At 69.5% G+C, this 12,521-nt stretch overlaps 2 protein-coding genes across 2 annotated transcripts in view; one reads left to right on the top strand and one right to left on the bottom strand.

Moving 5' to 3' along the window:
• The window catches only part of SYTL1 (synaptotagmin like 1), a gene marked incomplete at its 5' end in the record, with an annotated part of 3,928 nt that extends 2,221 nt beyond the window's left edge, over positions 1-1,707 (top strand). The window contains 7 exons of the mRNA XM_026062522.1: positions 1-154; positions 310-412; positions 538-699; positions 797-875; positions 962-1,061; positions 1,154-1,359; positions 1,444-1,707. The exon at positions 1-154 is cut by the window's left edge and continues 11 nt beyond it. Of these exons, the coding sequence (XP_025918307.1) occupies positions 1-154; positions 310-412; positions 538-699; positions 797-875; positions 962-1,061; positions 1,154-1,359; positions 1,444-1,583 (944 nt within the window). The remainder of the gene's footprint in view (positions 155-309; positions 413-537; positions 700-796; positions 876-961; positions 1,062-1,153; positions 1,360-1,443) is intronic.
• Positions 1,708-1,755: 48 nt separating this feature from the next.
• Positions 1,756-12,507, bottom strand: MAP3K6 (mitogen-activated protein kinase kinase kinase 6; the record flags this gene model as incomplete). The annotated part of the gene is made up of 28 exons (XM_026062427.1): positions 1,756-2,014; positions 2,133-2,209; positions 2,304-2,541; positions 2,628-2,856; positions 3,129-3,234; positions 3,390-3,572; positions 3,691-3,856; positions 4,315-4,477; positions 4,570-4,777; positions 4,861-5,018; positions 5,182-5,287; positions 5,419-5,555; positions 5,746-5,873; positions 5,953-6,086; positions 6,184-6,268; positions 6,535-6,630; positions 6,750-6,799; positions 6,875-6,982; positions 7,293-7,443; positions 7,582-7,741; positions 7,896-8,008; positions 8,332-8,502; positions 8,678-8,784; positions 8,990-9,158; positions 9,266-9,453; positions 9,911-9,934; positions 10,903-11,042; positions 12,336-12,507. Coding segments are annotated over 28 exons (3,843 nt in total), but the record flags the coding sequence as incomplete, so codon positions are not given.
• Positions 12,508-12,521: the final 14 nt, after the last annotated feature.

The following is a 12,521-nucleotide window of genomic DNA, read 5'->3' as shown; positions in this document are numbered from 1 at the left end:
TGATGAGCCTGTACAGCGACGGCGAGCTGGGCAAGGTGGCCGTGCGGGGCTGCGTCCAGTTCGCCCTGCGCTACGACCCGGCCAAGAAGGAGCTGCACGTGCACGTGGTGCGGTGCCGGGAGCTGGCCGAGGCCAAGAAGCAGCGGTCGGACCCGTGAGTGCCCCTGCCCCGCGCCGGGGCTCGGGAATCCCCGGGGGGGGGGGGGGTTCGTCCCCTTCCAGCCCTGCGGTGATGCCGGGGTGATGCCCTCGGTGGTACCCGGTTGCTGGCTCCCTTTGCACCCCCCTCGCCTCAATTTTTGGCTCCAGGTACATCAAGACCTACCTGCTCCCCGACAAGTCGAACCGCAGCAAGCGCAAGACCACGGTGCGCAAGCGGAGCCTGGACCCCGTCTTCAACGAGACCCTCAAGGTTTGCTGCTGCCTCCAGGGCGGTTTGGGGTGGCGGGACCTCCTCGGAAAGGGGGGAGCTGGGGAGCCGATGGTGGGGACGGCACCCCTGCGCCCTCACCATGTCCCTGTCCCCTCCCCGGTCAGTACAAGCTGGAGAAAACAGACCTGCAGGGCCGGACCCTGAACCTGTCCGTGTGGCACCACGACAGCCTGGGCAGGAACCTCTTCCTGGGYGAGGTGGAGATCGCGCTGGGTGCCTGGGACTGGGCCAACACGCGGCCGGAGTGGTTCAACCTCCAGCCCCGGGTGAGCAGCCACGGCCTGGACCCCCAGCTGCTCCCAGACCCCCCCGTCCAGCCCCCACCTGGCCCTCCATAACCCTCTCCTTCCTCCGCGCCTGCAGACACCCATCTGCCCGGATGATCTCACCAGCCGGGGCAACCTCAACTTGGCGCTGAAGTTCATCCCCGCCGGCTCCGAAGGTGAGAGGTGGCCGCGGGCACCTGTGTTGGAACAGGGGGGTGACGGGGGGGTTCGCGCCCTGCCCTGACCCCCTTCCTCCCCGCAGGCGCCGGGCTGCCGCCCACGGGCGAGCTGCACATCTGGGTGAAGGATGCTCAGAGCCTCGTGCCCCTGCACCGCGGCACCGTGGACGCCTTCGTGCAGTGGTAAGGCGGCATGCTGGCAAGGGGGGGTCCCCACGGTGGCAAAGGGGGGGGGGGTGTGCCCCTGCCCGGGCTCAGCCCGCTCTCGCCCCCAGCTACGTGCTGCCCGACGACAGCAAGGCGAGCCGCCAGAAGACGCGGGTGGTGAAGCGGAGCCTGAACCCCCTCTTCAACCACACCATGGTGTACGACGGCTTCCAGGCCAAGGACCTGGCGGAGGCGTGCGCCGAGTTCACCCTCTGGCACCACGAGGCTTTCTCCAAGCGCCAGCTGGGCGGCATCCGGCTCAGCCTGGGCACAGGTGAGGGGACGAGCCGCGGGGACGGGGACCGCCGAGTGCCCGGGGCCCCCGCGCCGGGCGCTGACGCCCGCTGCCTCTCCGCAGGGAGCAGCTACGGGCTGCCCGTGGCCTGGATGGACTCGACGCCGGAGGAGCGCGGCGTCTGGGGCCGCCTGCTCCAGCAGCCCGGCCGCTGGGTCGAGGCGCTGCTGCCCCTGCGGACCAACCTGGTGCCCCGGGCGTAGCGGGACTGCGGCACCCCGGCACCAAGCCGAGCCCGGAGCATGGSTGCGGGTGCAGGGGAGAGGGCCGGGGTCTGTGCCCCCCTGCGTCCCCCCCCGGGCACTTCTGCTGCAATGAAGTGGCACCCGAAGGCACAGCTGGCGGCTCTTTATTCCTTGGAGCGCCATGCTCCGGTTTCTCCCTCCGGTGTCCGGCTGCRTCCTGCTGCTCTCGGCCTCCTGGCACGGGGCCGTCCCCTCCATCGGCACCCGTGGGYGCCCACGCCCCGGCCGGCAGGAGCGATGTCTGGCAGCCCTGGTGCTCCGGGGGGCTGCGAGGAGGCGGCTGGGTCCCACGGCGTGGTCCAGCGCCCCGGCCTCACTCCGATTCCCGCTGGGCGAGGGTGCGACGATGCTCCAGGATAGCGGCCCACAGGCGGTACGCTGCCCCACGCCTGCCGGGGACGGAGCCAGCTGGGTGCGGGGACGGAGCCAGCCGCAGCGCCCGGCTCTCCCCGTGCCCGGCTGGCAGAGCCGGGCCAGCAGCGGCAAAGCTGCCCCGGCTGGCGGTACCTGATGCCCGTGTAGAAGAGGTCGTCGCGGGTGGCGCAGCCCAGCAGGTCCCGCAGGGTGAAACCGTGCCAGAGGAGCTGCAGGAGATGGGCAGGGAGGGCGGTGTGGGCAGGCGGCAGCACCCTGCTGCCCCGTGCTGCCAGCGCCCGGTGCAGGGGCCGTGGGTCTTACCGTGTCCGTGGTGGCCTGGTCCGCGCCGTGCTGCTGGAGCCACTCGACGAGGAGGGGGTCCGCCTGCCCCTGGTGGGGCTCAGCCGTGGCGGGGGGGCGAGCAACGCTGCCCGACCCTCCCCGGTGCCCGTGGGGCTGGGGCCGGCGCGGGGCCGGGGCGTCCTCCTGCGCGGGGCGAAGCACCCGCTGCGCCAGCCTCTGCCACTCCTGCTCCTTGGCAGCCAGCTCCCGGAGCAGCCTGGGGGCAGAGCAGGGGCACGGACTGGCACCCACGGGTGCCCGGCRGCCAGGCGGCTCCGGGAGCAGGGACCCAGCAAATCCTACCTGCCCGTCTCCATGCGGAGGTGGCAGAGCTGTGCCACCAGCGGGGAGGGACCCAGCAGCGAGGACGTGGGGCCCGTCTGGGTGCTGGAGCTGGTGCCCAGCCCCAAACTGGGGCTGTCCCGCCGGGGCCGGCTCCTGGGGCCGGATGGCTTCGGCGGCACGGGGTCGTCCTCATCACTCGTGTCCTTGGCACCGTCTCCCCCCAGCCAGCTGCCCTTCGTTCCCAGGTCTGCGGGGGCAGAGGCCAAGGGCAGCGGTGGGCAAAGAGGAGCCCGATGGCATCGGCCCCCAGGGCAGCAGGGACAGAGCGGGGAGCTGGGCCAGGCCAGGGCTGCCTTGGTGCCAGCTGGGGGCACTTGAACCCTTTCATCCCTTTCCCAGCACCTCAAAGCCCCCCTTGCCACCATCCCAACCCAGGGGTGGCCACCTTCTTCCTCCCTCCACCGGGCCGTGGTGTCGGGACCCGAATGCGTGCGCCAGCCGTCCCCCAGCGCCACCCACCTTGCATGAGCACGGCGAAAGCCGCCTGCACTGCCCGGCTGACGGCGTCGTCCAGCGCGAACATCCAGTGGGGTTTGATGTGATGCCGGCGCAGGACCTGTTTCACCTAGGAGGGGCAGAGGCCAGGGCATGGCCAGGGCATTGCAAACACGGGGGCACTGCAAGCACGGGGGCATTGCCATGCAGGACATGACCGTGCTGGGGTGTCACCAGCACTGGGGCCTCGCGAGCTCCAGGGCATCACTGGCCCCGGAGCATCGCTGCGCTGGGCATCGCGGTCCCTGGGCATCGCCAGCGGAGGCTCAGCCCGTCCGCCCGCAGCCGGGTCTGCAGCGCCAGGAGGTCCTGGCGGAGCCGGTGCTGGTCAGGGCACTGGATGTAGCTCCGCAGGCAGCTCAGCAGCTGGGCGACGTGCTCCGAGCCCAGCCGCCGGCCATCCGCGCTCTGGGCAGGCAGGAGGGAGGCTCAGGGCACGCTCCCCTCCTTCCCAGCCCCGCGGTGCCCACCGCGAGCAGCGGGGGCCCTTTCTGCCCGGCAGAGCCCGCCGGGCACCCAGTGCCACCTGGCTCTCCTCCAAGGCGGCAGCGATGCCGGGCGCCTCGTCGGTGAGGATGCGGTGCAGCGTGGCGCGGCGCTTGCTGTCCTTGCGGCGGAGGAAGAGCTCCCCGCTCTCCTCGGGGGAGGACGAGCGCAGGCTGAGGTCGGAGCCGGCCGAGTCCTCGGGAGCCCTGGCGAGAGGTGGGGAGAGCTGGCGCTGCCCCACGGCCTCGGGCATTTAGGGGTGCAGCCCGGGGACAGCATGGCATCGCCTTCCAGATACCAGGGCAGCGAAGAAGGGCCCTGCCGATACCCAGCGAAACCGCCCAGTCTGGGCTGGGGGGACTGGGACAGGGGACAAACCCTCCAGGTGACCAGCCTGCCTTTCCCTCTAACTCCGGTGCCAGCACTGGGGTAACTGGGGGATCCAACCCGCAGGTGCTGGGTATGGCAAAAGGCGCTGGATACCCAACTGCATTGCAAGCCCCCCGTCCCTTAACGGGGAGGCTGCCCCATGCCCATGGGGGGCATCATGGGATGCAGTGCTGGGATGTGGCAGGGGGCTTCTGGGGAGGCAGCGGGGACAGGGACAGAAAGCCAGCCCCTGCCCCRGGGTCCCTCTGTCACCCCCCGCGCGGGGATGCCCTACCCCAAATAGCCGCGGCTGGAGGCTGCGTCGCTGGAGCAGCGCGGGAGCAGGGGGCTGCCCGCTGTGCCCACCGCCYGGGCACCCTGCGTGGCCGAGGGACGTCCCTGGGTCCCCTTGGTGCCCTCCGGGTCCCCACCCGGGTGCCCAGAGTGGGGGGAATCGCCTGCCGGGGAGATGATGGAGATGCAGACAGTTACTTTGCAGCTAGCGCCAGGCAGCCCCCATCCTGTCCATGCTCAGCACCCCCAGCCTCACCCGCTGCCCCGTGTGGGCTGCCCCCCGTGGTGGCCACCGCCTGGCTCCTGGTCCTCCTGGTGCCGGCCGGGGCGAGGAAAGGCTCCTGCAGCAACGCGGCCGCCGTTGCCCGCTTGGCTGGATCGGCCTCGAAGCAGCGGAGGATGAAAGTCTTGGCCTTGTCCGACATGGACTCGGGCACCTCGGGGTGCATCTTAAACATGCCCACCTGGAGGAGAAGCACACAGGGGGTTGCGAAGGGACCGGCCCTGCAGGGATGGGGCATCCGCCCGCCCCCAGCCCCGCAGGTACCTTGAACATCGCGGCCTGGGGGCTGCCCAGCTCGTAGAAAGGGGGCTTGCCCGTGGCCATCTCGATGATGGTGCAACCCAGGGACCAGATATCTGCTGGCTTCCCATAGCCCCACGGCCCTTGGTCGATGATTTCTGGGGCCATGTACTGCAGGGTGCCTGGGGAGAAGACGAGGGGGATGAAGGAGCCAGCACCCATCACCCCACCACTCCTCCATCCAACGTGCGGTGGAGGGACGCAGGCCCCAGCATCACCTTGTCCTCAGCATCCTCCCKTTCTCCTGCCCCCACGACATGGGAACCAGCCCCAGGATGCCCTTACCCGTGAAGGTCTCGGCGCTGGGGCTGATGCCCGCCAGCCGCTTGGAGGTGCCGAAGTCAGAGATCTTCAGCACCCCGCTATACGTGTTGATGAGGACGTTGTCTCCCTGGGAAGAGCACCCCAGAATAAAGCAGGAGGCCAAGCCAGAGAGCTCCCAGGGCTTCGAACAGCCAGGGCTGTCGCGCATTGCCCCCGGCGCAGGCTGCCAGGGGACACCCACCCTGCCACCCTGCTCACCTTGATGTCTCGGTGCACGATGTGGTTATCGTGGAGGTAGCTCAGCCCGTCGAGGATCTGGCGGGTGTAGAAGACGATGGTGGGTTCGTTGTCCTTCAGGGGGCCCCACCTGGAGCGCAGCAGGGAYGAGAGGCTCCCTGGAGAGGGGACGGAGGAGGGGGACGACCACGGGCCACGTCAGGTCGCTGCCCCAGTGCCCCAYGCCGCAGCCACCTTTCCTTATCCGGGGCATGTGGAGCAGGGCAACACCCCACGATGCCCCAAAACCCCCCACCCAGCCATCCCCAGCTCCTGGGGCTGGGTGCGYGGCGCCCCGGCGCTGCCCACCTCCCGGCACCTCCTCCATGAAGATCTTGATGAAGCCGCCCTGGCTGACGGAGCCCAGGTATTGCACGATGTTCCTGTGCCGCAGGTGCTTGTGCAAGGCGATCTCCTCGTGCAAGGACTGCGAGTACCTGCGCGGCGGGCACAGCGGGGTGACGAGGGGTCCTCGGGCGCCCCGGGACCCCCGGGCACGGCGCTGCRGGCACCTACCAGCTGTCACGCTCCGGGATCTCCTTGATGGCGATGCGCACTTGGTTGCTGCGACAGCGCCCGGCGTAGACGACCCCGTACGTGCCCCGGCCCAGCACCACCCGCTCGCCCGTCTCCGAGTACTCGTAGCTGTACTGCAGGGAAAAGCACGTGGCGAGAGCCCGTGGCACCCGGCGCCCCGCGGCACCCGGCGCCCCGCGCCGCCCGGCCCTGCCCGCGTGCCCGGCTCACCTCCAGGACGGGCTGCGTGGGGCTGGGCACCTCCTCGCCGCCCGCCGCCTGCTCGGCGAGCAAGGACTGCACCAGGTCGCAGAACCTGCCCGCGGGGAAGGACAGCGGGTCCTGAGCGCCCGGGCGCTGCCACCTCCCGTCCCAGCGTCCCGCTCCCCGTCCCAGCCTGCCCCCCGCCAGCCGCGCAAGCGCCACCCTGCTTCGTCCTCTCCTCCCAGGGTTGGGGTCCCKAGGATCCTCCTCTCCCCAAACTGGCAGTGGGTTTGGGGGGGAGCTGCACGCCCTCGTCCCTCCCTGCTCACCGGGGYGGTGATGGGGGTCCCCGCACGCCCCCCCCCGCTCCCCGCTCACCAGCGGCAGTGCTGCTGGGACGGGAAATAAAGCTGGAAATCCTCCGCCGGGTGCAGCACGTAGAGGAAGCAGCCCCGCTCGTCRCTCTTGCAGATGCTGGAGGGAAAGGAGCCCCCACGGCGTCAGCGATGCTGCCCCCGGTGCCCCCCGCTCGCCCTGCCCAGCCTCGGGGGGGGTCGGGGGACACGGCGCGGATGGGCGATGCCGGTGCCCACCTGATGCCCTGGATGGCGGCGGCCGCGAAGGTCCAGCTCGACACCGCCGTCTGCGGGGAGGAAAGGGGGCAGGTGAGGAGGGGGCCAGCGGAGGGACCCCCGCCCCGGCCGGCCCCGGGTCCTACCTCGTCCGAGGGCTGCACGAGGCCGAGCGTCACCGCCGGCTCCTCCGCGCCGCTCTGCACGGCCACCTGTGCCGGCTGCAGGACCTTGCTGAGCGCCAGGACCAGGACCTGCGATGGTGGCGGCGAGGGGACATGGCTCACCCYGCGGCCTGGCACCCCCTGCCCGTAGGGTCCCCAAAAGCAGCCTGAGCCCACCTCCCCCTCGCCCTGGCCCCCACTGCCCCTTCCTCCCTGCCGGCAGCCACGTCATCCCGCTGGGATACCCGACCCGCCAGGCTCGGCTCCCTTCTGGGGCCACCTGACTCCTCCAGGTGCCTCCCCAAATCCCACGTGAGCCCACCCCAACCTCCAATCCCCGGGGACGGGCACCACCGGGCTGGGAGTTTGGGGAGCACCGGTGTGCCCCATCGGCCCTTACCGGGCAGCGGTGCGCGGGGAYGACGGGCCGGCAGCCCTCGAGGAGGAAATCCAGCCAGAAGTCAGCCAGCTCCTGCCGGGCGGATTTCACCTGGGGGCTCTTCTGGAAGTGTTTGTAGAGCAGGAACGTCTCCATGACCGACACCAGGTACCTGCGGGGACAGCACGGCRGGCAAGACGTCCCCACCACCCCCCAAAATGCCCTTGGGGCACGCCAGGGGACAGCCGCAGGGGACCGGAGAGCTGATCTCGCCCCGGCGGGCAGGGGACCGGCAGCCCCAGCTGCTCACCAGCCCGGCGCATTGAGCTTGTAGAGCTTCTCCGAAGCCTGGATGACTTTGCTGAGGTCGTTGGCCAAGATGCCGGCGCCGAGGCAAAACCCCACGTCCCAGTAGTAGTGCAGCTTCTCCAGGCTGCCCTTGCGGCCCTGCAGGCAGTTCAGCTTCACGCCTGCACGCGGGGAGCGGGATCCCCGTCACCCCGCGCCGCCGGCACCCGGCAGGCACCGGGGCACGTCCCCTCCCGGGATGCCGATGCCGCCACATCCCGGGGACCCCGCAGCCTCCGGAGGGTCCCTGTCCCCGACCTCCCRGTTTGGAGGCACCTATTTGCCGGAGCTGCGCCGAGGTCTCGAACCGGTGCCCGGCAGCCATGAGGAGGACGGCGGAGTTGATGCCCGAGTGAAGGCTCGGCTCCACGTCGAAGGCTTTGCTGTACCTGGGGAGAGGCGGCGGTGCCGGGTGTYGGGCACGGCCGCGGCATCGCCCGCCATCCCACCCAGCCAAAACGCGACCGCCTCGGGGGCGCCGCGCTGAAGACAAGCCCCACACGACATCGACACGCTCCCAAATGAAGCCCATCGGAAGGGTCCCAAAGGGGAGGAAAGAAGCAAAGCCCCCGCGGGAATTGGCATCACCGGCCTCCGAATTGCTCCCGGGAGGATTTGAACGCGGGGCCCTGGAGCGCAGAAAGGCCCCGAAATGCCGTGGGGCTCCTGCCCGGGCACACGCGGGGCTCCCAGCCCCGTCCCCAAGCCTCACCAGTAGAAGGCCCGCTCCCTCGTCTCGGCGTCGGCGAAGCCCGAGCTGATGAACATATCCTTGTAGATGCGGCCGCACAGGCAGAAGAGGTCGGGTGCAGCCCCCTCCCGCTGCTCCACCGCCGGCAGCAGCACGGACAGGGCCTTCTCCCGGTCCCCGGGCCGGTTGCGCCTGCGCACACGCGGCCGGCACTCAGCAAAGGGGCACGAGGGGAACCGTCCCCACCGTCCCCAGCCCCGCGCCATGGGGCTGCGCCAGCTTGCCCGGAGCTGCACCCGTGGCGGGGACCCGGTGCTCAGCCCGGCTCTGGGGGCTTCGCCGCCCGCCGCCCGCCCCGGCCGCTCACCGGTTCAGGGCAAAGGCGTAGTGGAAGCGGACGTTGTGCTGCTCGGCCACGTCGCAGGTGGGCAGCGCCTGCAGCGTCTCCACCAGCGTGACAATGGAGTCGTAATCCTGCGGGATGAGGCGGGCAGAGCTGCGCCGGCTGGCGGGCGCCTGCCCCCAGCGGGAGCTCGGCAGCCCGGGGCCGCCCCACTTCCCGGAGCAGCCCAGCTCCGCCAAGCGACCGGGGGCTTTTAGCCCCTGCCGTCCTCTTGGGGACACCAAGCCGGTCCCCAGCCCGTGACCGGACACCCCGCTGCACCGGGGCACGGCTCACCTGCACGTCGCGGTAGGACAGGAGGAGGTTGATGATGATGTCCAGGCTGAGCAGCTCCATGCTGTCCAGGCGCTGCTGGATGCGGGCCAGCTCCCGGCTCAGCTGCTCGCCCCGGTACAGCTCCCGGGCCCGGCGGATGTCGCGCCGGATCGTCTCCCGGAAATAGCCACTGGGGGGCAAAGACGTGGGGCCTGAGCGCCCTGGCACCCGAGGCGGGGGACGCCAACCCAGCAGCATCGTGCCCCGCCGGGGGGAGCAAGGGGCGAGCGGCACTACCAGGAGTTGGTGGGGATCCCCTCCAGGAGCTTGGCGAGGCGGCCCGCCAGCGGGGTGAAGAAGCCCTCCGTGTTGAAGCCGGGCTGGAAAAGCTCCGTCAGGCACTTCATGGCACTGGCGTCGCAGCAGACAACCTTGTTCTGGGGTGTCACCACGTAGGGGATGAAGGTGTAGCTGCCGCAGAGGTCCTGAGGGAGGGGAGAAGGCGTGAGCTGCGGTGCCAGCTGAGCAGAGAACTCCTCCGCTCRTTTCATGAAACAGCCCCTTCTCTCCAAGCCCATGCAGCCCGGACCATGCAGACCACGTTAACACAACCACCGCTGCTCTCTCTTCCATAATTCATCAGCAAGGAAAGTCTCACTAACTTTTCCCTGACTGCCATCATTATGCTCCAGAGTGAACAGCCCCAAACCTTTTAAAAACCAGGTGCCTCTCTCCAACACTGCTGGTCCCAGGTACTCACTCTGAGCAAGCGAGGACCCCCCTGCTCATCTTTGGGGAACAGGCCTTGTGCCCCACATGCAAAGCCCACCCTCCTGAAGCTGCGGGCTGCCAGCCGGGGGRCTCAATTCTCCCCCTAAACCTCCCCCTTCCCACGGCACCGCGGCAGGGAGACGGCAGCAAGCACGAGGGGAAGGGACGTACCGAGTTCTTCTGGCAGATGTCCTCCTGCGGAGAGAGAGAGAGGGAGAGAGGGAGGGATTTAACRAGCTCCACGGCCCAGCAAAAGAAACCGGATGCTTTCAGACTCCGGCATCGGAGCTACCTGGAAAACAGCCAGCTCCCGCGAGGGCCACCCGGCCTGGCCCGGCCCGGCGCCCYGCCACCGCCGAACGAGCGAGCGACGCGTGCAAAGTCCCCCCGGCAGGGCTGCAAGCACAGCCTGTTTCTCCGCTGAACCAGCGATGCGAAAAGGCAGCTCCAAATGGGTGCTCCGGGGCTCCCCCCCTCRCCCGGGACCCGCTCGGAGTCGGAACGGCATTTGGGGACAATTTGGATGTGCTCCCATCCGCATTTTTTCTGAGCAGTGAAAAACCCTCCCATCAGTCCCTTTCCCGTGAAGGGTTTCAACTCCGAGGCATCGGCTTTTCCCAGGAAAAAAGCGCCAGTCCCCAAATTCCTGGCTGATTCGGGCCGTGGGAGCGCTCTGTGCCCCGTGGTTGGGCTCCGGGTCCCCAGCCCGAGCCATTCCTTTGCTCCTCGTCCCCTCAGGCCCAGGGAAGCCTGTGCTGAAGCTGGATGCGACCGTGGGAACTTGGCCCGGCTCGGGGAGGACCCGGCTCCAAGGCCRGCCGGCGAGGGCCGCGGCGCCCGCGCAGGGGTGGACCAGGCACGTTGTCCCACGGAGGCAGCCCCGCGCCTCGGCACGGGGGCTGGGAGATGGACGCGGGGACAGGGCAGACAGCGCTCGGGGAAGGGGACAGCCGGGCGCCCGGCTAAGACGCCTGCGAGACCCCGCTACCTCCAGCAGGTCCGGAGCGAAGCTGGCCGGGACAAGGACGCAGGCGCTGCGGCTGTTCAGAGCCGCTGTTTCAGCTCCTCTTGCCACGCGAGSGCAGACGCTCGCGGGTCCTTCGTGGCTGTTTGTCCCCGGGGAGGAGCGGGGGGCAGGCTCCCGGCCCCCCGGCCCCGCTCACCTGGAGCGCCTGCAGGCTGGGCAGGTCGCTGCGGCCGCACAGCAGGACGTTGTTGGTCATGTTGAAGCTCTCGCGGACGCCCAGGTGGTAGAAGAGCGAGGGCTGGCAGATGGAGTCGCTCACCTCCACCACGGCCAYGTCTGCGGGCGGGACGGCAGCGGCRCTCACGGGGAGGAAGGGGGCCCCAGAGCCCCCCGAGCCCCCCGCACGGCACCCCAGCCCAGGCAAGGGGCTGGCGAGCCGGGAGCCTGSCGTGCAGCGGTGCAGACAGCACCCAGGAAACCAGGGAGAGGAACACCCCCACCCTTGCCAAGCACAGCAGGCAGCAGCCGGGGAAACTGAGGCACGGACGCCCACGCGGTCCGAGCCCTGGCGGGAGCAGAGTCACCAGCGCCAGACAGTCGAGGCCCCCGCGCGACCCAGCCGAGGTCTGCTGCAGGGGGGAGCCCAGGCGTCCTGATGCCTGGCACGTCGAGGGTGGCACGTCGCAAGGACCGGCGGGCCCCCGCCACACCGAGTGAGCTCTTTCCACATCACTCGGTGCCCGGCTCCAACGGCCCCCGGACTTCCCCTTCCTCCGGGGGATGCGCTTTCACTTCCCCAGCCTCCCGGATGGCTGTGGCCCCCCGTGAGCGCACAACCCCTCCCCGCCGCAAAGCCGCAGGAGCTGCAGGGCTGCACCCGGGTGGGCACCCGCTCGGCCGCCGGCGGGACACAGCCTGCAGGGCTCGCGCTCCGGGGGAACTCTTCCACAAAAACACCCTTTCAGAAATGATACACGTGTGTTTAGCGACAGGGAGAAAAATGTCCCGACCGACTTCCAGCAACCCTGGAAAATAAACAGGCGGAAAGCAGAAAAGCAAACAGCAAACCACCTGATCCCAAAGCCGGCAAGCRCAGCTCCGCTGGCTGCTGCAAAGAGGCCAAGAGAAGACTCAGCACAGCGGGACAGAAACTCTCCAGTGAGGACAGGATATTCCTCCCGGCCCTAGCGGCCAGGGCGACCGGGCGCTGCTCTGGCTTGTTATTACCGGCATCTCTGATGGCTCTGGCCACATCAGTCCTCGGAGCCGGACAGTATTTGCTCCCCAGGAGGGAGACACCTGGGTTATGGCTCCTGATCCCATTTTATCCCAGAGGCCAGTGCCAGCTGCAGCAACTCCCAGCCCTGGGGAATTAGCAGGGGGGAGCTGCAGATTTGGGGTTAGCGTGGGAACACGTTCTCTGCTCAGATGGACATCGGCATGGGAACCCCCCTCTCCTCCCCCCCATGGAAAGTCCCTGCCCCAGTGCAGCAGGCAAAAGAGGGTAAAGGAAATTCCCCATCTGGGAAGGAGCTGCAAAGATCTTCCCTGGGCAATGCACGGGGGGGGGCTGTGGACTCCTTCCCCAGCTAGCAAAGGGAAAAAGCCAAGCCCGGGGCCCATCCTCACCTGCGTTGTAGAAGAGGTCCAGGGTGCCGGTGTCGCCCAGCGCCAGGGTGCCGAAGGGCACGGTGCGCAGCTGGGCCCGCACGTCGCGGCAGGCGTCGCGCAGGCTGCGCAGCGCCGGGCACGCCGCAGGCTCCCGGCCTAGCACGCACACGACGCTCAGCGCCCGCAGCCCGCCGGGTCGCCCCC

The sequence above is a fragment of the Apteryx rowi genome, unplaced genomic scaffold (assembly GCF_003343035.1).
Source record: "Apteryx rowi isolate R43461 unplaced genomic scaffold, aptRow1 scaffold_190, whole genome shotgun sequence".
In the NCBI taxonomy this organism is placed as follows: Eukaryota; Metazoa; Chordata; class Aves; order Apterygiformes; family Apterygidae; genus Apteryx; species Apteryx rowi.
The sequence above is the reverse complement of the archived record's forward strand: the minus strand, read 5'-3'. Positions and strand labels throughout refer to the sequence as shown.